This window comes from Lepeophtheirus salmonis, chromosome 14 (genome assembly GCF_016086655.4).
Source record: "Lepeophtheirus salmonis chromosome 14, UVic_Lsal_1.4, whole genome shotgun sequence".
Taxonomy (NCBI): Eukaryota; Metazoa; Arthropoda; class Copepoda; order Siphonostomatoida; family Caligidae; genus Lepeophtheirus; species Lepeophtheirus salmonis.
The window spans coordinates 4,276,475-4,302,536 of record NC_052144.2 but is presented as its reverse complement, the minus strand read 5'-3'; the positions used below and the strand labels follow the sequence as shown (position 1 = coordinate 4,302,536).

Here is a 26,062-nt window from a genome sequence, read left to right as displayed (position 1 = left end):
GATAGAAAAGATAGAACGGATCCACATTTTATCGGATACGGGTCAGTTTGGATCTTGAGCATGAAATATTCGAGTAAATTTCGGGATCCAGATCAAAAAACCAGAATTCGACGGATATTTGTCTCAAATTCTATGAACATTTTACCAAAAGTTCGAACCTACATAAATTGGGATCTCGATTAATGTCACATTTTTCCTGATTGCAGATGCCGAAAAAATGAATAAACCAATGCCATTACCTCTAGAACATAATTATTAGAATTAATGTTATAAGGACAATGAAATAATCACGCGATGCAACTGTTAATGTAGATGCCACTCCAATTACTAATTAAGATAAATAGAGATGCTACGTACGGCATAAATCCTTTCTCCTTAAAATGGATTAAGTATTAAACATTACTATAAGCTTTGGAAGATCCAAAAAGATAATTAGTATCTTCTTTAAGCTCTGTAAAAGTTCATGTAACCAAAGCCTCTTCGGATTTTTTAAATTTTTTTCCAAAAAATTTAATTTTCTGTAAATAGCTATGAATTTTGATTTTTTTCTTCAAAAAAAATTCAAAAAACCAAACAGCCCTACAAAATTATCTTGCAGACGCCCCTGTTACCATACCTGAGTACTTATAACCGTTCTATCTTTGTTAAACAATGCTGTAAGCTTTTTAAGACCCGTAAAATCTCAAGTATCCGAAGCCAGCTCGAATCTCCGATTCTTTTGAATAATAAAAGGTTTACTTATACCGTATCCAGAAACCTCAGATCGGGTTTTAAGATCCGTTTTATCGTTACTCATGGCTAGTCCGTGACTTTTTGCCAAAATACAACATTAACTTTCTAAAAATTAGAGAAAAACAAAAATAATGAATATTTTTTGACTACCCCCCTGAGGGTATTTCCCTTAGGGATCGCCTTTGACAACAGAAAGGGACCTGCCTCTACCCCTTCTTGCTCGTCTTTGGCATTACATAGGTACAATTTTTACAGAAAAAGTGGCTAAAAATGTACCAGATCTCCAGCTTAGTCGAAGAACTGGGTTGGAAACAAATGAGAACCACTAAAATTTAGATGATGCTCCATGAAGGACGTGGAAACGTTATATAAAGAACCTCAATGAACCAAGAAACACCAAGGCCGATGTTGTGACGTAATAATGCTACAAGTATTAGAGAAGGATTACATGTATCGCCCACCATGGTACACTCAATGAAGATGAAGTATAAGATACTGTGTCTTTAAGTATTTTGATTGAAGTCAGAACCACAATTCAAGGATCCGTTACATCACTACAACCTACTTAACGAAATGATAAAAAATAGTTACATACAAAAATTCATAAATATTTATGTAGTAAAAAAATTATACATTCAGCAATCATCCTATTTTGAACGATTTATGCAAATTCGTTTAAATATGCGTAAGAAGGTCTTCAAGAGAAACCTTTAATTGCCAGCAACTTATTTGTAAATTATATACCTTCAATATACCAAGTGAAGTAATTTTTCTTACAATTACTAAAGTATGAATTAGGTTTAAGATTTATTTAAGATGTTATACTTTTTTTTGTACAATAAACTAGATATTATGTGGCCCGTCAACACGAAATCAAGCTAGAATATTTTTATCAAAATTCAATTTGTACTCACCAAAGACTAATTAAGTACTGTCAGTTTTATCATCATTTTCTTATTATTATTATTTTTCGAATGGTCCTTAAATTGGTGAGACGGAGTTGCACTGATTAAGTTTGACATATTGTGTTGTAGGTATGATGGAAAAAATAAATTGGATATTTTATTATTGATTTTGATTCATGACTGTTTTTGTCGTAGCTCACTACATATATAAATAACCAAAATAAAAAGGAAAAGTTTTATTCTTATAGGATAAAATGGCGTTTGAACGAAACAAATTCAAATTCTTTCGCTTTTGGAGGTAGTCAAGAGACTACAAAATTTTTTAGGCAACTTAGGCAAGAATGACCTCAAAATGAATCGTGAAAGAGGTAGAGAGACTACTCATCTTGTTGGTCAGATTTGTTCATCTTGAAATCCCCTGATTTGATTCCACTTTGTTATCGACTGACTATATGAATGTGTTGGCCACCACTTTTAATCTATAAGATTGGAAAAACTTCCCTGATGGTCAAGTGGTACTTCAAGAGGATGATTCCCCTTTATATTAATCTAGCTGGAACAAGCCTTCCTCACGGTACAGATTGCCATGAAGGAGAAGAAGATATGACCCTGTCAAGTCTTGATACCTAGGGTATGTGACTAGTTTGATTAAGAGGGGGGGGGGAGTGCTATACCGTCTGTCTAATAGCTTGTTGTCTAATTTGTTGAAAATATATTTTTTTGTAATTTCTATTTGTTGCTGTAACAATTTTTAAATTAAGAAATTTCTCTAATTTTTTTTGTTAAATTGTTCAAAAAGTGATTGTTTCTTGTAAAAAAATTTAAATATCAATTATTCAAAAAAAATAAAAAATATTTCGTCTGCATTATCTTAAAAAATAGGTTATTAGTCCAATTTTGTATTTTGTCACTTTCTGAAATTTTATTAGTCCAATTTGGCATTTATGCAAAAACAACAAAAAAAAATTCATCAATACGAGGTGTATATTTACTGTTTCAGATATATAATATGTTTAGTTTGTTTGTGAGAGACTTAACGGTTAAAAATATTTATCGTGTTTGACGATTTTTTCTTATTGAAAAACAGGGATCAAAGAATTTGCATCAAATTTTGTGCACTTAAAATGCTGACAGAGGCATATGGTGAAACTGTTTCGAGTAAAAAAAAAAAAAAATGTTTATACATTGTACTGACTCTTCAAAGATGGACAGGAAGATGACAATGTTTTGCTCAATGTTTCTTTTTCGACTACCGTGACGTCAGGAGATCTTACCATATGTTCGTAAGGTCAATAAAGAGTATTATCTTGGAGTTTTGCATCGTTTGCAAGAGGTTATACGAAGAAAACGCCGGAATGGTGGAAAACAATTCGTGACTGTTACATCAAGATAATGCCCCTGCTCACTCATCTTTGCTTGTGAGGTATTTTTTGCCCAAGGAACAACACCAAAATCATGTGTCAGCCATCAAATTGGCCGCATTTGGCCCCATGTGACTTTTTCTTATTACCAAAACTAACGATATCTATGAAAGAATGGATATTTGTAATGATGGAGGAGATAAAGACTGAAGAGTGGCTATACCGAAAAGTACATATGATAAGTGCTTTGAGGATGAGAAAAAGCACTGGCACATGTGTATTCTATCTCAGGGGGATGACTTTGAAAGGGACAACATAAATATTGATGAATAAATAAACATTTTCCCCTAAAAATACAAAGTCACCTTACTTTTTGAACACACTTTGTATTATTAATGATTTGTCAAAAAACCGAAACGTCCTCCCCCGCCCTGTTTATTAATCTATTTATTTATTATTTATTGTGAGGATCAATTTTGACTACCTGAAGTACAATTTGCAGGAACGTCAAGAAGATTTAGTTTATAAAAACTGACAATATAAGATTAAAAATGTAATTGAAATTCAATTTTTTTTTCAATTATTGTCGGACTACAATTATTCCCAAAGTTTCTTGAGTCAATTGCAAAGAAATTACCTCTACACCCGGTACATACATTTTATAAGACATTAACACCTTGTTCCGCCTTTGCAAGAATGACAAACATAGGGAAATTGCAATTAAATAGCATGGGCGGTGTAACAAGAAACTGTCACACTTTTTTCAACATTCAAAAAGAAAATACAATCTTGATTCATGTGCCCACTACTTGAATGTACTTAATTTAAAGCTAATTTAATTGGCAAATATTTAATTCAATTTCTTTTCAATTTAGATATATACTTTATAGGGTGTCTCGTTAATGCATTTTTTTGAGCTATGCTAACACAAGAGGTATCAAAAATGTGCGTAACTTTACACCAATGACCACAGAACATAAAAAAAATTGTGCATCATTTCGAGGGCTCTACCGCTCTTCAAAGTTTGTAAGGATTTATGTCTTCACAGATTTAAACCATATGTCTAAAATAGTACAAAAATGAATTTTGAGAGTTATTCTATGATTAAAATCAATGATCCAAAATATAGAAAGATGGTATAAGTAATGTAGAGGTTATAATCCAGGACAAAAAGTGAAAATTTTAAAATTTAGCAAAATCAAAATATAATTTATTATATTTTTATGTATTAGATATACGACAAATTGATATGCAGGCAACACCACGTTCCAACGGCAAATCGAAATAATTTGGCATTGCCAACAGTTGTACAGGTCTGCGATAGATACGGTTTATCAACGCAATCTGTTGCTGCTGTTGCTTCTGCAGTTTACGCTGACTTTGGCTTAGTTTCTGTCAAAATTCAACTCTCGTCATGGATAAAATCAAGATTCACAGAGCTGTATCTAAAGCTCGTGTGGAAGCTTCAAATTTTTTGAAGGATTTGTCATTAGAAGTATTTACTCTGATGGACGAAAAAAACCAAACTCAGATAAATAAGAAAATAAGGGTCCGTTACCATCGCAAAGAAGTTATAGAAGATCACATCTGAGTTTTATCAGAAACTGGATCATTTTATTTGGGACACACAACGCAAGTCGTGCTACAAGTAGGACCATTTTTACTTCCATCACAACTTTATTAGAGGGACATGGTTGGAATTTCTATTGAATTCGACAGAACTTTAGATAACACCTGTTGGAAAGGTGGGGCGATTCAATATTTAGAGAGACCGTTACAATGGTACATTTGTATGCTTCTTTCCAATGAGTTTCCCATTTGTCATTTATTTTTGTGCTTAGATGATGGCACATTGGGTCCTAATAATATTACGGACAAATTGGCAACACGATTGGCTGTCTGTGGAAATAAAACTGACGTTCCTTTTTCTGCGGTGACTGGTAATTTGCATAATTTGCCAAATAATGTGGCCAATCAACTAAGTAAGTTTCAAAAATATATGTATATAATATGCCAGTCGTTTCAACTGGTTCCTGTACTCCTGAGCTGGCAAACTTTAAGCCTGGAAAATTGGCAAACTCAAGATGGCTTACTACTGCTCATCGTTTACTTAGACTATACGCAATTACTCATAATCCATCAAAAAACTTGCAAGTGCTTGTCAACTACGTGCTTAAAGTCTACGCTCCAGTATGGTCCCTAATCAAGCAAAAAACGTATTTTAAGGATGGACCTAAGCATTTTTTGAGCTGCATTGTTTGCGCTAAATTTTTAACAAAAAATCTTAGGACTGTCGTGGACCCTCTTAGTGAAAGAAATGCTTTTTTTGCGCAATCAGAAAACCTACTTGTAAGTATGTTGTTTGACGAGCGGGAACACATTCAGGAGTTATCATTGCAAAGAATAATAAAAGCCAGTGGAACTGAAATTTGCACTAAAAGCAGAATATTTAAAGCACCAAAAGTAAACTTTTATGCAAAAGACTACACAGAGATTATTGTGTGGGACACACGTCAAGTTACAGCTACACCGGTTCATCGAAATAATTATAATAAGGACCTTCAAATCATGGACAGAAATAAGAAATTATAGATTTTCCTTGTCACACGCCATCAGTGGAAAGATGTTTTAAACTGGAAACAGATGCTTCACAAAATGTAACTAACGCTAGTTCTAGAAATGGGTTAATTAGAAATAGATTGCAATCTTGAGCAGAAATTACAAATTTTGGACATACAAATAATATAAAATTCTGAGTTTTGTCGTGGATAATCTCTAATTTACTTATATTATTTTTCTATATTTTGAATCATTGATCTTAATAAACAATACCTTAAAATATTCATTTTTGTATTATTTTAGGTAATCAGTTTAATTATGGAAAAATGTAAATGTTTGCAAAATTTTAGTATCATTGATAATAATGATAAAATAATATTTAATAATAAAAGTTACGGATCGATTTTGATCAAACTTGGTGCTAAGATTATATAGGGTCACAGTAAGAGATCATTACATTTTGAAAGCTCAAGATCACACAAAAAAATGAACAAAACTGGAGGTTTTGAGAACTAACAAGGACCCATCCTTGTTTTAATCAGGAAATAATTCTTAAAATTCATTTTTGAATTATTTTAGACATACATTTTAATTATGTGTTGACTTAAATTTTTAAAATACGTTGAAGAGTGGTAGAGCCCTCCAAATGAAGCATAATTTTATTTTTTTACTTTTTTCATAATTTGGGTGAAATTACGCAAATTTTGATGCCTCTTGTGTTTGCATAGCTCAGAAAAAATACATTAACGAAACACCCTATTATGCAAGTGGGCTCCAAAATAGAATGAAGTTAAACAGTGATTCCCAAACTGTGGATCTGCAAACTATTGCTAGAAAGAGTGGATATGGATAATATGTAACCCCCATTACAAGATGTTGCCGTCAAAATCTTAGAAATACATTTTTAAAATGGGATCATTAATTAAATAAATGTTATGAAATAAATAAATACCATGTCTTTTATCAGAAGTACATGAAAAAATATACATTCTATTCAAAAATACCATAAAAAGATGTATTTTTTTTAAATAAAAGGTCATTAGAAAATATATGTTTTTTAAAAAAAGTGAACAAAATATGTATTTTCTAAAAAAAAATGTATATATATATATGCAAAGTTGATCTGAAAAATTTCCAAAAGAACACCGATACAAGTCATTTTTTCTGAATTATTTATTTATTGCACTCATCTCTGTAACCCGTCGAAATAGTACTCGGCGTTATTCTTTGCAAAATAATTGCCACGAAACACTTTTTGTTTTTGGCTCAATTACTTCGAAGCTGGATTGACTGAGACGCCTCAAATTTTAACACAACAAGCCTTGATTTAAGTCTGCTATTGTTGAAATCTATTTTAAGGTTAAACTTAAGAAAAATAATATAATAATGACTACTCGATACTCAATTTTGTCAATTTTCACGAAAGCCCTCACATCAACTCACAACCCGGCCAAAATGGCTGCAACTTGGGTTGCAGATAGATGCAGATGCTAGATAGATGTGAGTGGCTTTAATTAAATAGAGAGCTGTTATCTTCACGTTGAGATCAGAAACTTTTCAGACCACCTTCGTAATGGTCATCAAACAAATAGGTCTTATTTAAAAAGGTCATCAATATAGAATTTTCTTTATTAAAAAAGGTTATTAATGAAATATGCGTTTTATTTAAAAAAATTACAAAGCATAATTGCATAGCTTCTGTCTAAAATTGTGCTGTTTAAAAAAAATGATTATCAGGGGCTGCGCTACATGGGTCCATAGCCACCACATTTTTTGAGAATTGACAATTATCATTTAGCAGGGAGTGGGGGAGGGAATGTTCGTTTTTTGTTACAGTTATTGCCGTCTTCCCTCCATCATGTCTTCATTGAAAACCTTGATATTTTCTCATGGAATTAGTTTGAGAGCCATAAATTTATTTAGAGAGACAATTTATGCTTAATGGTACATGAAAGTTGTTTATTTATATTTGTCTGTTGAAAAAGCGGTAGAGAGTCTTGCAGTAAAATAATACAACTCCTTGAACGTTATAGATAATATTTTTTTTAGTTCGCTCATACCCTAATCCTTTATTTATTTTATTCTTCTTTTATTTTTATGGAAGGTGTAGGAAGACTTACAAAAAATACTCAAGAGAATGAATCGATTGTAATTCCAACACAAGAACAGGATTCAAATGAAATGCAGGATGATAAGTTCATTGATCTCAATGATGAGAAGGAGGAGTTGGATAATGAGTCTTCTTTTGAAGAAGATGAGACAGTAGAGGAAGGTGAAAATGAAGAGGACGTTAATGAGGGTACACGTCGTTCAATTAGTAATTAAGATTTCAGGGGCGTTCGCAGGATTATATATATATATATATACATTTCAAAAAATTATATAAATTCAAAAATTAAATTTTAAATATTATATTTGTTAAAAAAAAAATCAAAAATCCATAGCTATTTACTGAAAGTTAAATTTTTCATTGAAAATTAATTTTTTTTGACCAAAAATCCATAGCTATTCACAAAAAAATTTATTTCAAATTTTAATTTTTTTCTTTTGCTCCATAATGTGTCCGAATGACCTTTATTCAAGGAATTAAATCTTTTAAAAAAATTTACCCCATGTTTTGTAAAATTTTCCATGCTGACCAAAAAAAAAAAATCTAGTAAAAGTAAAAAATTACTTTTTTTCTTTTTTTATTTTGAGTGGGGCAACAGCCCCTACGCCCTAATCCTGCCTATACCCCTGGATTTTTATCTTTTATTTAATATATAGCATGTATACAAGTTGCAATGTTTGTACAAGTAATAACCATTTAGTTTTCATACATCAAATTGAAATGAAAGAGTCATTTCGTTTTGATAAGTTAAACTTATTGGTTATAACGTAATTATGAATAACATTCATAAATGTGCTACTTAATACTTATATTTTAGTTATTTTGTATTAAAATAGCCAAAAATTGCGGATCATAAATACATTGATCATCCATGAAATATTCGATCATTGCATTATCTGCATCTCAAGTTTGCAACTTGTACAATTTGCTTATACAAGTTGCCACTTTACTAAATATTAACTTATACGAAATTGCAACGTGTACACATCCTATAGATATGTATACAGTCAAACCGGATCTAAAGGTTACCCGTTTTAAACGTGTCACTGCACTAAGAGATCATACTCGGTTGTCAAAATTGTTTTGAAATAGGAAACCTGGTTTGAGGGGGTCACCTGCCTTAAATTTTTTTTGATCAGTTTCCTTTGGCTGATTGCTATGTACAGATTTTACTGTATAGAGATTTTGTTATAGCATAGTTTTTTAGGATATATTCCCAGATACAAATGTTTTCATACAACAACAAATATTTACTATGCATTGTTCTATTTTTTTTTTTTTTTTTGCAAGCAACACATTTAAAATGAAGAACTTATTTACCCTACAGTTTAATTATATTTGGAAAGGTTTTAAGAAAGTTGGACCCTTTTCTTTGTTTTAAATTTGATTTTGAAAGAAAATTTTCACAAAAAACAACCCAAATGTACTTAATGTATATGGACTTTAAAAAAAATGCCTAGGTCAAATGGAATAAGACGATAATGTTTACTTATACTTAATCAGTACAATTCCATCTGGCCAATAAAATGAACATTGCATAAAAAATATACACATAAAATACATATTCTATGTACAGATTTAATTTTACATACAAAATGATGTCCAAAACGCAGCAGCCTTAATTGGTTTGAGAAGTGCACAAAACTGGGTTATTAAGAATAAATGAAATGCAGGCTCTTAATAGTGTCTTTATAATATATGATTATATATATATATATATAATGCAATAACAAAAAAATATAATGGATGGACAAATTCATACCTTGTAATTTGTTGAAGACTTTGGGTGTGAACTTCTTTGGTCCATTTTATTTTTTAGTATTTGCAACGCAGAGAAACGATTATTTTCTTATTTATTATCATAAAATCATATTTTTTAAAAAGAATTTTTTTATTATTGTAAGACAAAGACTTCAGTGCTCGATTTGTAACCCTGAAGCACTTTAAAGCCCATTGACCGTCATGAATAGAGTCACTAATTAATTCAAACTTACCGATTATATTCTTTTTTTTTTTACTTTATTTTTAGATTCAAATGAAAGTGATTTGCTAGGTGAGTTGTTTTTGCATGTGTGGGTATTTATTAGTGTTGAGACTTGGTCAGAGACCGAACTTTTTTTCGGTTCGGATTTGTGTAATTCTTTTTAACAAATTTAGAGTGATATTTTGGTCAAATCAGCTTGAAATTCAGACTGCCGACCGAAATTTTTGAATATCATAACTCAACCCATGCCTGAAATTCAAGTCGAAGACCGTAATTTCTTTGACTCAAGTTTCTTTTCTAAAAAAATTAAATCAGACCAAATCAAAACGGATTATTTTGCGGACTGAATTTTATAATGAGACTGGTTCAGATTATGAACGGTCCTAGAATGCCCAAGGATTTCCAGACCGAAACCGATCACTAATGTTGTTCGTTCCAGTGCGGTCTAAGGAACTGTCCCATCAGTCCTTTGGACCGCTTCTTAAGACTGTTGGTCCTTCAGACTTTTAGTACTATATATATTTAAAAAAAAGAAAATTAAAGTTGACTTACTTCTTCAATAACTTAACTTTATAAATCTTTAGAACTAAAATGTAGGACTGAACTGGACTGGACCGAGAGTGAACTTGAGTGAACGGAAGGTATAAGATATAATTTTTATTTTTATATTAATTTACAAACGTACATCAAGGACTTTTGTTTATAATTCATGTAACTTCATACTCAGTCATTGATTATTATATTTATAAAATTATCCAATCGAAGTATATAACAATTAACAGTAACTGTTGATAACAAGAAAAATACAGAAAGTTATCTACCATATGTTTTTTATTCATTTAATATTTTCCTTTCCCTTTTGACAGTCAAGGTTGAGAGTAGATATAAAAGCACCTTTATTCAAAATAATGTGTTGTTTTTAGTGCTCTTTAATGATTTGATTTCATTTTTAAAGATATTTTAATATTTTTCTGAGATGAGAGTATGTATCTAATATTTAGTAAAATATTAAAAAGAAAGATAAGGTTTTATAATAATTATTACATTATACAATATGTGATGCGTTACTTTGTTGAGCCCACTTGTCAAACAATTCGGCTTATTAGGAAGCAAAGTCCATTATGGCCTCAATACAAATGTTTTCTACATATAACTATACCATTGCCTACAAACTTTCTATCATTTCTTGTTAATCAGAAATACCCGATATAATGATAGTTATTATTAGATACATTCCAATTTATGAGATCATTTATTTTCAGACTCTACTGAGGAGGAATTTGATGAGGAAGAGTTGAAGGATACTAATGAGTCTGGAAAGGACGAGTTTAAGGAGAATGAAATTGAAGGTGAGGAATTTCTCCCCCCCTCCTCTCTCCACCCTTTTTTAACAAAATGATTTATAAACCATTGCTTCTCTGATAACCTCTAGGCTCTTTGGAAAATTATACTAGCTCTGGGGATCTTACAATGAATTTATCAGGTTCTATATATTTAAATAATTAAGGGCGTCTATGGGGTGGAGGGGCTATAGCCTCTCCATCGCAAATGAAGGTTTTTTTAACATTTTACTAGAAATATTTTTCGATATTTGGCCAAATTATTTAGTAGACCCAAAAAATTTTAAATTTTTTGTAAATAGATATGGATTTAAAAAAAAGATTTAACAGAAAAGATAATATTTCAAATTTAATTTTTTGTGAATAAAAACGCTTTATATGGATTGTTTGACGTGTCACCATCTAGTCAAAATCTGACAGGATCTCAAATTTCAAATAGTACAAGGAAGTGGTTGTTTTGTCGAAAAATTCAAATGACACCGTGACGTATTTTTGTTTTGATCTTCGATTTTTCACATTTCATAATGTTTTTAGTTATTATTATCGTTTAAAATCCTATTGAGTTTTGAGTCGATAATAACGACGTCCATCTTCAGGCAAGTCGTGCCAGATATTGAACAGTCCATATAATTGTCGTGCCGTCTTGGAACTAATAGATTGACACAAAATACATAGCATATTTGCTAGTACACACACAGCTAGTTCGCTTTTGAGATTCTAAAAATGACAGTATTTTATTAGCTTTCCTCGTAACTTATGCAAAAAGAATTCCTTTGTATAATTTACCATGCATTTAATTCAATGGGACATAAGCGTTGTTTATTTATGCTACCGAGTGGTACATTAAAATCTGAGCAATTTGAATTTTAAACTTCAACAAGATTCAATTTATTAATTAAGAATAGAATATAGAAAAATTAATAAAATAAATAGATGTGTGTCTGAGCTCTCTTAATCATTAATGTAGCCGCCCCTAGTGGCAATGAAGGCTTCTATGTCGCGGCAGAAACCCTGGTATCCGCTGAGGATGTAGTCCTCTGTCATGATATCACAGTGCTGGCTGACAGTGGCCTTAAGGGCCATGTTGTTTAGATGATGGACACTAAAGGCCCTCCAATCGACATCCATACAAAAGGTGTAGTTGAGGGGTTCACATCAGGGCTGCAAAAGGGCAGGGGGGGGGCAAAAGAATGCAAAAAGCTCTCAAGAGAGTCTTGCAACGGAGGAGCTGGTTTTTTTCTTTAATGGTGTCGAAAGTGGCATCTCTACCCTCACAAGGGCCTTTCCACCCTCCTATTTGATCGTTTTCTGAACATTCTGTAGTGAAACTCCGAGATCTTTTGCATGAGCCCTCATGTACTTGATGGAATTGTCCTGGGCTGTTTTCTTTAACTCCTCCGGATACAATTTGATCTTTTTGACATAGCCCTTCTTCTCCTCCAAAGTTTCGGACTTGCTGACGGCGTAGACGGTGGTCCTAGAAACGCTTAACTGCATGGAGTGTGCGAATGGAAATTCGTCAATCACGTAGAAGTGTCATTTCCTTGACTTGTACGTAAACTAGGGAGCTTAAATTTTTTTTTTGTTTTGTAACTAAATTTTTATTCTTTAATACATCAAAATATTTATTAATGTCAATCACTCAACTATAATTAATTATTGAATTAATAAATGCTCAGATGTCAATTGACCACCCAGTTATTTGTACTCAAGGAAACAGAGAGTCTTGTTGCAAAATAATACAACTCCCTCAATGATGATATTATTTAATATAAAATATAGGTGTATGTTTACTCACATAGAGTGCTCTTAGAGAATTCTTGGCGAAAATAACTCTAAGATGAAATAGTATCAGGCAAAAAAGTTGTAATACAAAAGTACCTAGAACCATTTATAGAGTTTATAGTGTCATACATCAATACTGCATATCCCTTATAATATCCAATGTAGAGAGTCATTTCTGATATATATGTGCTACTTACTCTTTAGGCTCAGGAGAGTCCTTGTCGAATATGGAGAGTCTTGAGGACGATGAGGATGAGTTTATCTATCAAGAAAACAGCAATACTAATACTACAAAGGAACAAACAGATGAATCAGAATATTCTCAAGAAAACGACTCTGAAGGTGAGTATTTCCTTTTCTAAAACTTTACATAAATTATTTGTTAAATAATTTAATGGCTCCATATAATAATGTCTCGGACACATTCAGACTCTTTAAGTTATACGTTCTTTTCTGAAAAGTTTAAGTTCATACGTTAATTTCTTTCCTTTTATTCACTAAAGAAACGACCACCACGTGCTCATTTATTGCCTAAATTTATTTATTTACAAAATAACTTTTATCTCCACAAAACGTCCCTTATTTTAGAGATATAAGAGACGTAACTCTATCACTTCCTTCCGTTTTTATGGTACTTTTTCCACACCTTGTGATTTCAATTAAAAGAGTGACCTAATAGAAGTCGCATAATATGTTGTATAGCGATTACGCACTCATTGTTCCTAGCGACAAAAAAAAAATGTTCACCTAGGCAACTATATTTGGGGAAATATTAATCACGTGATCTTTGTTTCAGCACTTGGTTTAGTAATATTTTTTCGTTTATAGCTCCATTTTTTTTTGTTCAAAATGTTAATCGAATAAAACATTATTTATATGCTTATATTGTTATATAAAGGCCGTAAACCTTGAGCATATTACTCTACTTATTGATTTTGATGAAGTTATTTTTTTTTTTGATTGATTTGTTCGATCCTGTATTTATTTCCATCTTTTATTAAATCCTTCCTTCAGATTAGTGTCCTATTGACAGAGAGAAATTGATTGTACGATTATATATAGGTATCTCATCTTAAAAGTATATGATTTAAATAAAAAATAGATAGTACAAATAAAGAAACCACTCAATCCACCCTTTATTTTCTTAAAAGCTGATATATCCGTCTGAAGGGTGAAAAAATACAAATCAATGTATTTATAAGATTACTTTTATAAACATCATTATGGATGATGAGATATACGTCAAATCGGCGATTAAGGGGAGTGGATAGATTCTCAATGATGTATGTATGTATGTATTTGTCAATTACCTTATTGTGGTTAGGGTACACCCTTTATCTGATTAATTATATTATTCCACCCCTTTCCCGATATATTTAAAATTATCTGTTCAGGGGTCAATCCAAGGTAAAGTTGAGTTTCTTCTAAATTACCAACATTCCTCAACTATAAAAAAATCCCTATAGGTCTCTTAAAAAAATAAAAACATTTATTTAGGCTTTTAATAAATACGAGTAAATAAGCGGCCCCCGTCAATACAAAATCCAACTATTATGATTTTCTCAAATGTGAGTATGGATAATATTTGTGTGTGCATGGACATAAAACAATTTTGAAAGTAATTAAAGAAACGGATAAGTACTAAATAATTTATTTAATTCATGGATACATATAAACAATGTTTCATAGACATAATTTGTGTCCATTGTCTGGGGACTTCTCAGGATTCTTTTTTGGCAGGGTGAGATTAGGGGCTATGTTTAAAAAAAAAAAAAAAAAATCTTTAGCTATTCTTAAAAAAACTTATTTTTTTTGGGAAAAAATTTATAAAATTAACTTTCAAATATTAAATTTTTCATAGAAAATTTTAAAAAACCATATAGCTATTCACAAAACTCAAATTTTTGAAAAAAATTCTAAAACTAAATTTCAAATATAAAATGTTTCGAAAAGAAACTCAACTTTTTGGAAAAAAAATTCTAAAACTAAACTTCAAATATAAAATGTTTCGAAAAGAAACTCAAATATTCAATTTTTCAGAATAAAATTTCAAAAATCTATAGTTATTCACCGAATATAAATTTTTTGGAAAAAAAATTTCGAATATTAAATTTTCTAGTGAGAATCAAATATTGCTTAATTTAAGAGAAGGGGGTAGACCCCTTCCAGCTCTCCCCCTGCTGATGCCTTGATTGTAGACTTTATATTCAAATTACTGATATAAGATAAGATTTGCGGTGTGTCTAATTTCAAAGGGTTAATTAGAAAGGAATTGACAATAATTCGCTGAACAGCTTGGCTTGCTTTTGTCTTGACGAGACACATATATATAATGATAGCTTTAGATTAAGGTAATATTCGTGAGTATACAAAGGCGTCCACAGAGGTTGGGCTGGAGGGGCTAGAGCCACACATTCCCCTTAAAAAAATGAGAAATTTTTGTTTTGCCCTAAAAAATGTAATATTTTAAATTTAATTTAATTTTCTGTGAATGGCTTTTGATTTTTGATATTTTTAAGAATAACTATGGATTTTGGATTTTTTTTTTTCCAAAAAACTGAAAAAACCAAGATCCCCCCTCCCCCTACCCCCAAAATGTATATATAATCCTGTGGATACCCTTGTGAATCCTTAAAACTTTATTTCAAGATAATTTTAATCACCTTCAGCTTTTCATTTAATGAATTAAATTAGGAACCTGATATTATGAAATAAATAAATGCGATATTTTTGGGTTAAAATTACTAATAAATCCCGGGAATTGAAAAACCTTAGTTTAAAATATATTTCATATTGTAAGAGTCAGTTGTGTATCTGTCAAGTCAATAACATATGGAATTATATATTTGATTTGTAACATGATGATACGCTACAGTTTCTTAATGGATTTAAAAAGAATCAGTTGGTTTGTCAATATGTCTCTGGGAGAACATATATATTTATCATTTCTCGAACATATTTTGGAGTTTCATCACATTTCACGTTCACCACTCAATATTTAATCATTACTTTCAAATTAATAGAGAGTATAATTTGTCAATCCTTTGCGTAAAGTATATAAAAATTTCCTATTTTTTTTATCCTACCAATTTTATACTAAAAACTACTTTTACTCATGTTTAATTATGTTTGTTATTAGGGAATATCCACCCCAAAATTTAGTCGTCTGTTTTTTTCTATCCCAAAGAAAAAAATATATATCTTCAACGGACTTTTATTTACATCATCACATCTTTTTGTTGCTATATCTATATTATAAACTATGAGGATTTTGGTAAAGATAAAATACATAGAGTGATGATGTGAAAAATTATTTGACGTTGTTAAAAAAGAGAAAACAGTTGACCAAAACCTTCGAATTGTAGTAGTTAGGTATGTTAACAACATAGGGCGCTTCAATTATCTTTATTTCTTTAAATGTTTTTTTATTATAATAATAATTTATTACATAATTATATGATTTAGAGAAGTCCAGTGATTAATAAAGTATTATTAAACAGATTATTTTATGAAGTAAATAAATATTTTATTCCAATTTTTTAATTTAAATATCATTTTATTTAACCTTTCAAAATATAAGTGATAAATTTGAGAGATTACTTTGATTATAATTCAATTTAAGAATAAATAATTAATGATTGTTAAATTGAATAAGGTTCTTGAATATGCCATAAACATTGGTTCCTTGAAACTTCTCACTTTCATGTTTTCCCAAAATACATAATTTTATGCGTTTATAACATTTTGAAATAGATTTAATTAGCGTGAATATATGGTTTGATTTAGGAGATGAATCAAAGATATAATCATTAATCGATGTAAAGACCTAATACCCCTCCAAATTAAGGAATTTTTGTTATTTTACTAGACAATTTAATATTAGTACTTTTTTTTTTCAAAAAATTGATATAAAAAATTTAATTTTTCAATTTTTTTTCCAAAAAAGTAAATTTTCGGTAAAAATTTATGGTTTTTGTAAATTTTTCTCCATAAAAATAAATATTTGAAAAAATTTGTAGGTTTTGGAAGTTTGATTTAGAAATTAGTTACAAAAAAATTAATTTTTACTGTACAACTGTGAGTTTTGAAAAAAAAATTTATGAATAGCTGTGGATTTTGGAAAAAATTTAATATTTGAAATTTATTTCCAAAAAGTTTTAATTTTTGGAGGTTAGCATATTATGATATCAAAAATGAGAACACCGTGTCAAACTTTATCGCGATAATATTTTAAAATGAATAAACTCAAAGAAGAAATATCTTAAACATTATTTTTTTGGGAAAAATTTGTTTCTATGCTTAATTTTAATTAAATTATTGTATCTCGATCTTCAAAAAGAGGCCATTAAATTAGGAAAGATTGAGGTCAAAGTTCAAGATTATAAATTTTTTTAAAGTGCAAATCGACATAATTTATGAACAAATTGAGATACATCCCTCAAATTAAATTTTTAGCGGTCAAGGTAATATAAAACGTTAAAAACGCATAATCGACAATAACTTTCGAACAATTTGAGATACATAGCTCAAGTGAATTTTAATTTCATGGGAAATGATTTTAAGCGGAGATTTGCGTTCTACCGAGTTTCCATTCCAGTTGGGACTTGTTTTTGTATTATAAAAAAGAAGTTAATCAGGACTTTATGTATGAATATTCTTTTCTCTCTCTTAATTGGTTAGATGGAGTTGCTCTGATAAATTACAAGTAAACATTGTAGTACCACATTTTCTCCATCTAAACTAGAAATCTTCTTTGAAGTCCATATATGTACATAAAGTGTATTTCCTTTTCTAGGAACGACCAGGGCACAAACTTACACACATTGAGTCCAAGAGAATAAATTCTCCCGAGCGTGTTGTCCATTGAGCTACGTCATTATATTTTTGTTGTTTAAAGATAATATTTTTGATTTATGCATTTCTATTATTTAAATTGTAATTTCTATTTAAGTCGATATTCATGAATTGTTTTACATATAGCTGGAAATGTATCTATTTATAAAAAAAAGTTACGAAACAGAGTGTAAAAAGTGATCATTTATCACCCTAGTTTACATAAACAATAATGGTGACACAGTGTTGCAGCTAAGATATTCAAATAAATCTTTTATACCTGCATAACATTTTAATATAGATTCTATAGATTCAATTAGTGTATGTGCCCATGCATGGAAACATTGTCATCGTCTTCCTCGAGGCCCAGTCTAATCCTCGATGACCTTCTGGGATAGTCCCGCGCGGAGGAGCGTTACTATCTCAATCCTCTTCTTGTACTGTGTGCTCATGGTGGTGAATAGAACAATGTTTTATTATCAATTGCCAGCTAATTATGTGTTCTACAATATTGCTCATGGGAACATTGTAAAAAAATGACTCTTAACTTCTCAAAATTTGCATAATACAGATGATTAAATAATAACAGCCCGGTGCAGTGTGCTACAGCTTAAATACCTTTTTCCAAAAAGCAATAAGACCAGTTTTATAAATAAGAATAAGTTTTATTTTCGTTTCATAATGATTGTACACGTTTAAAGTTTTGTTTTACACTAAATCATATCAGATAGGGGACGTTCCCCATTGTTGAATAAACAGAACTTTGGTAATTTAATAACCGGTGATTTATTCTTTCTTTTTTTCATTAAAAAGTTTAAGACGGATAATTATCATATACAAAAAGTAATGAACAATATATTTTATTTTGTAATTGTGAATAATTAGAGGATTAGGAAATTAGCTATAGGCAATTACAGAAAGTTCTTAAATTTTTTGGTTTCCCCAGAATCAATTGGGTTTTCAATTACCCAATTTAGACAAATTGTGCTAATTTTCATGACCCCACATCTGATAACATCAGCTATAGCTCACCATTATTCTTGGAGTTTTTTGTTTTCATATAATTTTGCTAATTTCAAATTATAAAAATGAATCAAAAAATTGTTTTTCAGTTAGACTTGTCCTGTTTTTTAGAGAAAAAAAGAGTAGGACCATGGATAAGAACAATTTTAATTCCTAAATTAAGGACCAATACAACCCACATATATACATACATAGGTAAAGCCTTCTCAAGAATTTAACAAACAATGTCTTGGTTGACTATATACAATACAATGAAGGATTTAAAATGAAAATCAATGTGCTGATGACATCAGAGCGTTTTTATTATATTTTTAATCTGGTTAGGATTTCATGCAGCTACGCATTATATTCATCAAAACTTAATGATCTTACTTTTTTAAACTAGTATATACATATATAGTGTAAACCGTATACTCATATTATATTTGTCTTTCAACACCATATTTTCAATCCAGTTTTTATTTTATTATTTTATAATCATTAATATTTCCAGGACATACATCGGATCATCATTATAAATACAAAATGTCCCCCCAATTTTACTTCACTTCACTTCTCCCTCCTCCCTCTGTGAGACATAATCCGGTATTATGGAGATAACTTACTTTATTTTTTAAAACCTATTTATATTAGTGTTAGATTCGAAAAATTACTCGAACTTGAATAGAACTTTACTAAAGTCGACAACTTTCTAAAAATTACTTTAACTACCCCGAAATATTATATGCAAAACTAAACTAAACTTGAATTATCAAAACTCTAGTTTACCAGATGTGTAAATATTAAACTGGAATTTTATTATAGAAAATACACGTTTATTGCATGGAGGTAATAACAAATATTTTATGCAAAGGATTGCCCATGGCTAGTTTTATATTTTCCTCACCTGTTTGACCATTTATGGATACCAAACCAAATCAATTTTTGCTCTTTTGAGCTAAATTATCCATCTAGCCATTTTCGATCATCTTCGTATGAAGGGGAGCTCTGCTGAGCAAGTGTGCATCCCATCAATGCAAACAGGTGGTAATCGAACGGAGTAAAGTATTGTGAGCAAGCTGCATGCGAAAGTACTTCCCTACCAAACGTTTTTATCGTTTCCTTTAGCAGTGTTGCTATATGTGAGGGTGCAATATCATAAAGCAAAACCACTTCCTGATATTCCGGTCGTTTTTTACACAAACCTCTATTCAAAATGTGCATTTTTTGAAGGGTGCGAGTTATTGTTAAGTTTGAGCATAATCTTCATCAATGTCTTAAACTTTTTCGGTAGTTTTCCGCGTTTTTCGTTTGTCACATCAAAGTTCCCACTTTTGAATTTACAATGAGAATGCTCACCATCAACTTCGACAAGTATTCGATACAATTCAGCAGCAGTTTTCTTCAAATCAAAATCAATGCTGTCCGCAAATCGTAGTTCAACACTATTAAAAATATAACAAAATATACTGCTGTATTAAATATGAACTGTGAGAATATAAAATCTTTTTCCCAGAAATCAATACAAAGGAATTGGTGCAATGGCGTTGTCTGACGGCAGCTATATTGCCTGTTTTTGCCATCTATTGGTAAATTCTTCTTTCATATTTACATACCTTGTAGAGTAATCTAAAGAATACAAGAAAAAGGATATATAATTGATCATCAGTTGACTGTAGTCCTCTAACTTTATTGGACATTATTATTTGAGACGTTATAACAGTGTAACAATAACAAATAAATCGTGATGAGAAAATAATAAATGATAACTGAATTTGAAGACTGCAGGGAACAGCTCTGTCAATTTTGTCTCCAGCCCTTCCCTCTAGTATTCCTTGACTAATATTCTCTCCAATTGTTTCTAGATTTTTATACATTACTTTTTTTATAAATTGTGTTGTCATATTTTAGACAGAATACATTTTCTTTAGTCTAAATTCCCCCTAGTTTTTTTGTTTTATTAATATTACAGCTAAAATTATAGGGCTAATTTTAAGCATTCATAGTATGCTGCATATAATACCTAATTTGCCTTCTTTCTTTCTCCTTCTCTCTGTTCCTCCCCTTTTCTCTTCTCCTTTTGTCTCTTTCTACATCCCTCTCTGTCTCACTTCTTCTACGTTCATTCTTTGTTTCGATCCCCCTCTATTCAGCCCTGCAACACGGGCACTCTCTGCTGGCTGATTCTATATTCAACTTTAAGGACGAAAAACAAAACAATTTTGACTCTAGGAACTTACTTGAGTAATCAGTATTGGTTCGAAAGCTTGAAAGTTTGGAGTTGTAGTCTATGCTTTTTTGTAGTGATTACTTAAAATAGTTTCTATTATTACCGATATTGTTTGTTTAAATATTGACTGCATTATAGAGGTCATCAAATTGTTGAACATAGATTTGATCAATTTAATAAAACAAATATTCTTATTTGTCTTATGTCTTTGTTCAAACCCCACTTGCCTCAATGCTCAAAATAGAACTGTACTCAATATTCAACGACTCGAACTTAATAGTTATAACTCGAGTCCAACACTAATATTTATATTTAAAGAGATAGAATTTAAGAGTGAAAGTTGTAGACTTACAAAATACTTAGTTAATTCTTTTTATTTTCCTGTCATTCAATTAAAATAAAATCAATTTGGAAATGATATTTGAGAAAATTTAAAGAAGAAGTTGTCGTGTGATAATTATGAAATCTATTTTAATTAGACATGGGATATGTTCCTTCTACTGACATCTTGTTGGATAGGATTATTTAAGAAAACAAAGTCAAGGCGTTCATTTATAAAATCCATTCATGTAGAAATTTTGTTTCATATATTATCCTTGGTAAATGATTTCATGAAAACTCTTATATGTGTCCCATCAATACCAAAGCAAGCCAGAATGATTTTTGTCAAAATGGAGTATAGATTACATCTGTAGTCTGCAACAACGAATATTTATCATAAATATCTGCAAACAAATTATTCAGATTAATCCTCTACAGGCACCGAAAATGACTCATGAAGTAATAAAAATTCATTTTAACAATGAAAAAATTATAAATTGGCAGATTATATTGCCAAATGAAGTCTAATATATCAAAAGAAGGTTTTAAACTATAATTTACATTCTTGGATATCTTAACATTCCCGAAATTAGAATATAATACCTATAATTCACCGAAATATGGCCATAAAATATTGAGTTGTACCTTGTGTACATACATGGTGAGTACTCAAAAATTAGAAAATTTTAAAGGCCGTTTTCACATCGTCATATTTTTATTTTGTACCATTTTTTATAGAAAAACTTTTGAATCAAAAGTTGGTAATTCAACAATTTTCTAGACTTTTTATTCAATATGTTTCCCTTCTTTCTGCCTTCAATACAGGGACGAAGAGAATCACAATTGGCCTGGATGAAGTCCAAAGACAAGTTCTTTCACTTCTCCGTGATCACAGCCTTCAGGGCATCGAAATTCGAGATTGTCTTGCCTCAAAGGCGCACCAAACAGCGAAGTTTAGGGGATTCACGTCGTGTGAGGACGAAGGCCAGAAGTATACCGGACAGAAGGCAGCCATTTTCTCTTCAGAAATGCTGCACCTTCTTGGGCGTATGTGCCAGAGCACCGTCTTGGGTGAACACATAGTTGTCCCTGGAGAATGTGCTCTACAAACAATGCAAGAAATGGTAGGTGAGGAACTTGTAGAAGACGTCCGCTTTGACTTTTTCGTTGGCCTTGAAGAAGTAGAGAGGCATCTCGCTGCCATTAGACGGCACGACGCCAACGACCTAAGCTGGATGTTAGGTCCTAAAGGTTCCCTCGACCTCAGGCTCTTGATTGAGCCAACAAGCGATCATTTATCCTGTTCAGAAAAGCGTCCACTTGTCGACTTGTGCATGGAGGAGATCGCACACCCTCGGCCGTTTTGCTTGTTGCTCAGATATTTTTGATCCCACAAAAACAAGACAAACATAAAAGATAGCTTTTTGTCAGCTCTTTTGAATAGCACCATGTACAAAATCGTCAAACTTTGATAATTAAGGCTAGACAGCCAAAGAGTCATCACCCTGTATTTCCATAAAATACTGGGTTGTACCCGGTATGCATATAGTATATCTATGAAAAATAAATCGATCATTTTTCCAATAGATGGTTTCAGTAATGTGTGTCTTGCGTTGTATAAGTGCTACTGGTTTAGGCTGGTTAGTGTTATAAAGATATTTTGTTTAAAAAAAATTATGGACAGTTTTGCAATTGTTTGACTCAGTACTCAGTATATTGAGTGTGCGTCAAGGACGGACACCAGTAAAGAGATGATAGGGCATATTTTACATTTTTCTTCAAAAATGCCAAAAATACAAGCCAGGTGGCTTAAAATTTGATTAATTTTTATAGTCCTAATACTGTAACAGCCAATCACGAGCAATTATGATTTTATCGATTGCTTCACGGTAATTTTGATATCAAAGAGGCACCACGCTTTGGATAAAATAATGGAAATCGTCAACTTCGACAATCATATAAGCACTGTTTTGATTGTCAAGGAAATAAGCATTAATTAAAAAAAAATCTAAAATTAAAAAAAAAAAGTAGATAAAATAAAATTGATTTCTTTTTTGTATGCCCCAAATTTTGTTTGGGACATTTCTCCCCTGTCTTGATTTTTGGTCAAGATTGATTCTATGCTAACTCACAACATATACTCACTATATCATTTTTTTTTCTTGTTTAAAGGAATAAGCATATGTACATTTGCTTCGTAAACACTATCTGAATTAACACCAATATATGATCATTCCAAGCCAAATCAATCACTCAAAAACAGCACCATCTGCCTTTTTTTTTAAATTTAGGACATATTTTAATATTATTTAAAAGCATAAAATCCAAAATTTCAGCTAGACCTGGATTTCAATGGCTTCTAAAGTTTTGGCCTTCGCACCACTCATCCTACTATTAAATCGCTGTATTTTGAATGTTTTTGAAGATATTGATCTACTTTAAGAACCAGATATTTGTTTTATTCTTTTGTTGTATTTTATTGTATAAGCCTACAAAATGAGTTTTTACCCATTGGGTCACGATGTCAATATTTTGACCTAAAAAAAATCAAATATAATCATTTTCAATTTCCTTCAAATTTATATAGGTTAATTTGTAATATATTATAAACAATAAGTTTTTTGAAATACATTCAATTCCACTTAAATGCTGCAGATGATAATGTGTGCGTAGGTAGAGTTAATTTCTGAATATTTATACTTGAGTTTTGCAATATATATCTACTTGGTTTTTAGCATGTAGTAATTAACTGGAATCAAATGCATCCCTAAAAACCTAAAAAAAATGATAATCCCAGATATATTGCCTATAATTTAAACCCTTCATTTATTATTGAGGCTTTGTTTATCTCTGATATGGTCTTTCAATAGAATCTATCAAATGCTTTATCTTTAAATGTTCAAGGAAATGATACTACTGTAAGAGAAATTTCCAGCACCTTTAAAGAATACATCAAAATGTTTTATTATTCGAAATGTAAGATAATTTATTTAAAAAACACAAAAGTAATCCAGATTCAATTTTCAGAAAAATAATTGACGCTTTTTTTGTGTAGACACATATTATTATACTTTTGAAATATCCTTGATGGCGTATATTGATCTCATTTGTAGATAGTGTGTTACAAAAAATCAATAAAAAATATAATCAAGGGCTTTAAATGGGTTTTTATGATATCAAAATAACCAGTATTTATTGGATAAGCGCTATGTTATTTTACTTTTCTAGGTCAAGAATTAAATATTTTTCTCACACTTCCTTGCAATATGTATGACGTTACAAGATTCATTGAATATTTTTCATTTGTAGTTGTTTTTCTATAACTTTGCAAATTACAATCCTCAAACCTAAACAACTTTCTCTTTCGTTCAAAATAAATAAGTTCTATCACTTGAAATGCATTTTGTTTGTAGGAGAGGAAATGTCCTCATAAGTTAAGTTTTAGATGAGGGAAATTACGAATCAATACACTTTTTAAATCAGAGAACCTTTTAATTTTGGAAGGGATATGCAGACTTGAGAAAATTATTGCCTTTTGAAACCAAAATGTCTTAAAGGTTTTGAAAAACCAGAAATAGCTTCAGACTCTAATAAATTATGTAAAGTGAAAAGACTCTGTCGAAGAAGAAGAATCAAAGCTCAAGTTGTTTTGAAAATACGAGGGTGAAATTTTATGGGTAATATTTTTAAACGAGAGGGGAAAGTTAATCTAAGAGATGTGACAAGATTAGAAATGGATACTCCACTATCCCCCCCCCCCCCTCCCTCCATTTATCAAAGATAGACTCCTCAAAAGTACATTTTTTAATAATTGTAATTTTCCATTGTGTCTCGGATTTAGACCTTCACATGAATTGAATGATAAATAGATCCAACACGTAGAGCTGTGCTTTGAGTAAGGGGTTAGTTTTTCCTTCTATGGGCCTCTTAGTGAAACTAGGAGTGACGTCTATCCTTCCAATGTTTCTATAGAATGTTTACATGTGATGTAGATATTGTTGAAGTTGGCCATTTTAAGGGTCAAAACATCCCATAAAAAAAAACAACACCTTTTTCATTAATATTAAGTAAAATAATGAAACACTGGTATGTATTTGGATGTCAAAATGAGACCAACAATTATAAAAAAATATCCATGTATTGCTATTATATATCATACACTAATAAGTGTAAAAATTGTTTGTAGGAAAACTACCCATGAGAAATTTGCCACTGGATAATTTCCACAGAAATTTTCCATTAATTTCTAGTCAATTACAAACAAAATCAGAAATCTCTCCCAAAAACAGGCCCACCACAGCAGAAAATATTCTCCCATGAAAATGGGAATGAACGGCCCTGTTATGTATTTAAGGTAATGAACAGTAAATAACTAGATGTTTTCCGTTTAAAAGAAGAAGGGGTTAATCTATGAGAAAATGATGAATTATCACAAGTTCAAACTTTAAAATTTTAACTCGAATTCAACACTAGTACTGGGAATGAATTGATTAAGAGAATATTTCCAAGTACCCCATATAACATTAAGAAAAAACATAATCATTAATTATTATAAAGGTAAAAATATGTTTTGACGAAATATCCTACACATTTAGAAAATATCTGGACATTGACACTCCTCCACATATGTCCATATAATCCTAATTTACTATAGTATAGATACTCCCAAAATCAAACCTTCCTTTTGAATGCTTGCATTGAAAAATAAATGCGCACATTAACTCCGATCAAATCCAAATATGCAGTGACTACCACTTATTTCACGTTAACCCCTCCTACACTGCCTTAAATGGGCCTAGGTAACATGTCTTGACTTTATTATTATGTCTTTCATTAATTCACTATGAGAAAAATGCAAATTTGATTTAATGGAAATTTAATTTCCTTTTATGGGACACAT

The 26,062-nt window shown here is 30.8% G+C and overlaps 1 protein-coding gene across 3 annotated transcripts in view; it reads left to right on the top strand.

Annotated features, from left to right (window-relative positions):
• Nucleotides 1–26,062, top strand: part of LOC121129513 (uncharacterized) — a 55,144-nt gene that overhangs the window by 10,589 nt on the left and 18,493 nt on the right. The window contains exons 2-6 of one of the 3 annotated variants that reach the window (XM_040725235.2): nt 7,662–7,856; nt 9,697–9,720; nt 10,914–11,000; nt 11,084–11,134; nt 12,981–13,118. In XM_040725235.2, the coding sequence (XP_040581169.2) occupies nt 7,662–7,856; nt 9,697–9,720; nt 10,914–11,000; nt 11,084–11,134; nt 12,981–13,118 (495 nt within the window). The remainder of the gene's footprint in view (nt 1–7,661; nt 7,857–9,696; nt 9,721–10,913; nt 11,001–11,083; nt 11,135–12,980; nt 13,119–26,062) is intronic. The other 2 variants (XM_071893464.1, XM_071893465.1) reach the window with 2 other exon arrangements.